The 2,500-nt window shown below is 44.0% G+C and overlaps 1 protein-coding gene across 1 annotated transcript in view; it reads left to right on the top strand.

The window, feature by feature from the left end:
• The window catches only part of orc5 (origin recognition complex, subunit 5), a 10,873-nt gene that overhangs the window by 4,450 nt on the left and 3,923 nt on the right, over positions 1-2,500 (top strand). Inside the window, exons 9-11 of the mRNA XM_017493973.1 lie at positions 1,239-1,329; positions 1,440-1,492; positions 2,369-2,481. Coding sequence (XP_017349462.1) covers positions 1,239-1,329; positions 1,440-1,492; positions 2,369-2,481 — 257 coding nt within the window. The remainder of the gene's footprint in view (positions 1-1,238; positions 1,330-1,439; positions 1,493-2,368; positions 2,482-2,500) is intronic.

The raw sequence follows: 2,500 nt of genomic DNA, 5'->3' as shown, positions 1-2,500 counted from the left end.
TAAGAGCGAGGAATATAGCTGTGATGTGCAGCAAAAGGTTGTTGAGCTTCACACAATGGGAAGTGTCTATAAGAAAATAGCACAAGCATTGAAAACGCCCGTTTCACCATCAGGGCGATAATTAAGAAGTTCCAGTCCACTGGAAATGTTATGAATCGACCTGGAATTGGACGTGTGTCTATATCGTCTCAACGCACTGTGAAGAGGACGGTTCGAGTGGATAAAAAATCTCCAGGGATCACAGCTGGAGAACTGCAGGAGTTAGTCGTGTCTTGGGGTCAGAAAGTCTCCAAAACTACAATCCGAAGTCACCGACATCACCACAAGCTGTTTGGAAGGGTTTCAGGAAAAAAGCCTCTACTCTCATCCAAAAACACACTCGAGCGTCTTCAGTGTGCCGACACTACTGGAACTTCAAATGGGATCGGGTTCTACGGTCAGATGAAACCAGAATAGAGCTTTTTGGTAATAAACACAGAGGTGGTTTTGGAGCACACAGAGAGGTAGACATATGGAAAAGTACCTCATGGCCACGGTTAAATATGGAGGAGGATCTTTAATGTTTTGGGCTGTTTTTCTGCCAGAGGACCTGGACATTTTGTTAGGAAACATGGCATCATGGACTATCAAATATCAACAGATATTAAATGAAATCCTGACTGCCTCTGCCAGAAAGCTTCAAATGGGCCGTGGTTGGATCTTCCAGCAGGACAATGATCCAAAACATACATCAAAATCAACACAAAAATGGTTTACTGACCACAACATCAAGGTCCTGCCATGACCATCCCAGTCCCCTGACCTGAACCCCATAGAAAACCTGTGGGGTGAACTGAAGAGGAGAGTCCACCAGCGTGGACCTCGAAATGTGAAGGATCTGGAGAGATTCTGTATGGAGGAACGCTCTCAGATCCCTCGCCATGTATTCTCCAACCTCATCAGGCGTTATAGGAGAAGACTCAGAGCTGCTATCTTGGCAAAGGGAGCTAGCACAAAGTATTGACTAACAGGGTGCCAATAATTGATAACAGAAATGGAGAAGAATATTCGATATTAAATATTCCCCAGATATTTTGGACCCCACTATCTGTATTATCGAAAGCATTTATTACACTTTATATATATTATTTATTATTATGGATGGCTGGTTGATCTGTTCAGCGTAAGTTAATTAGTATAACACTCGGGTGTGAGATGCGACGTGTTTGATTTGTTGTTCTGTAATTCCTCCTGTAAAGCCAGAGAGAGCGACACACACAAGCTGTGGAAGAACATCGAGCCTCACCTGAAGAAGGCCATGCAGAGTGTGTACCTGAGAGAGGTGTCCAGGTGCGACCACTGAACTGACTACAGTGCCGTGATGAGTGGAATCTTTACTTACTGGCCTTTATAACACTCCTGCCACTGTGTGTGTGTGTGTGTGTGTGTGTGATCCTCAGTGTTCAGTGGGAGCAGCAGCAGATGGATGAGAAGGAAGCCACAGCTCTCAGAGGTAAACACAGCGAAAGGAGAATAAATGTGACCTTGTGTTCACACTAGCGAGCGACGAAGCGGCACACAAAGCCATGAAATAAGTGCTCCTATTGGACGATATATCGTTCTGGAAATAATTGTGATAGGCGATATTATTGTGATTTTAAGACCAGTTCATGTCACTGATCTACTGATGATACAACATCATAACGACGCAAGTGCACGCTTTCAAAGAGCTTTCGAGATTATTCGTGAACTGGAACGTCAAAGAAATAGTTTTTGTCTTCTGGTGAAAATGTGCTTTAAATTCAGTCAGTATTTCGTCACGTGGTCATATTTATTGATCGTATTCTGTCACGTCCACGTGTCGTACGGCGAGTCGATAACGATGTAATTATCCTGACGCGCCTAGAGACAAATCCAAACCGCGGCCTCTAACGACCCTTCTGCTTCAGTTCCTTCCTGCGCTTAGTTAATGCTTCCTTTTGAAGACGTATAACCGCGCTTTCGTCTTTAAACCCTGTCGTTAAACGTGTGCCGAGACGTTACGCAGAAAAATAAAGCTTAGAAAGGAAGCAGCCGAGATCGCCGGTGTCTCTGGTAAGTGTGCGTAATCTGAGACATGGGAATGATGTAAAACATGTAATAGAAAGCTTCTAGGAAGAAGGTATACGTATACTGTATACAGCTACCACTGTTACTCGTCGGCCACGCCCACTAGAGACGAGCGACTTTTCACCTGCACGTGTGAAAGTATGGAAAATGGCTGCGTTAGTCTTTATACGCTGCAAAGATAAAATACTCTCTTAGCTCTTTATTATTATTATTAATATTATTATTATTATTAGCACTATGCCCATCTTCTCTTTCTCTCTCTCTCTCTGTGTGTGTGTAGGTTTATCAGCCCACGCTCATGTAGAACTGCCTTATTACTCCAAATTCCTGCTGATTGCAGCATATCTGGCCTCCTATAATCCGGCCAGGACGGACCGACGCTTCTTCCTCAAGGTCAGATTTTCAAAGCGGC

This window comes from Ictalurus punctatus, chromosome 19, assembly GCF_001660625.3.
Source record: "Ictalurus punctatus breed USDA103 chromosome 19, Coco_2.0, whole genome shotgun sequence".
Lineage (NCBI taxonomy): Eukaryota > Metazoa > Chordata > Actinopteri > Siluriformes > Ictaluridae > Ictalurus > Ictalurus punctatus.
Note: the sequence above shows the minus strand (reverse complement) of the source record. Positions and strands in the feature narration are given on the sequence as shown.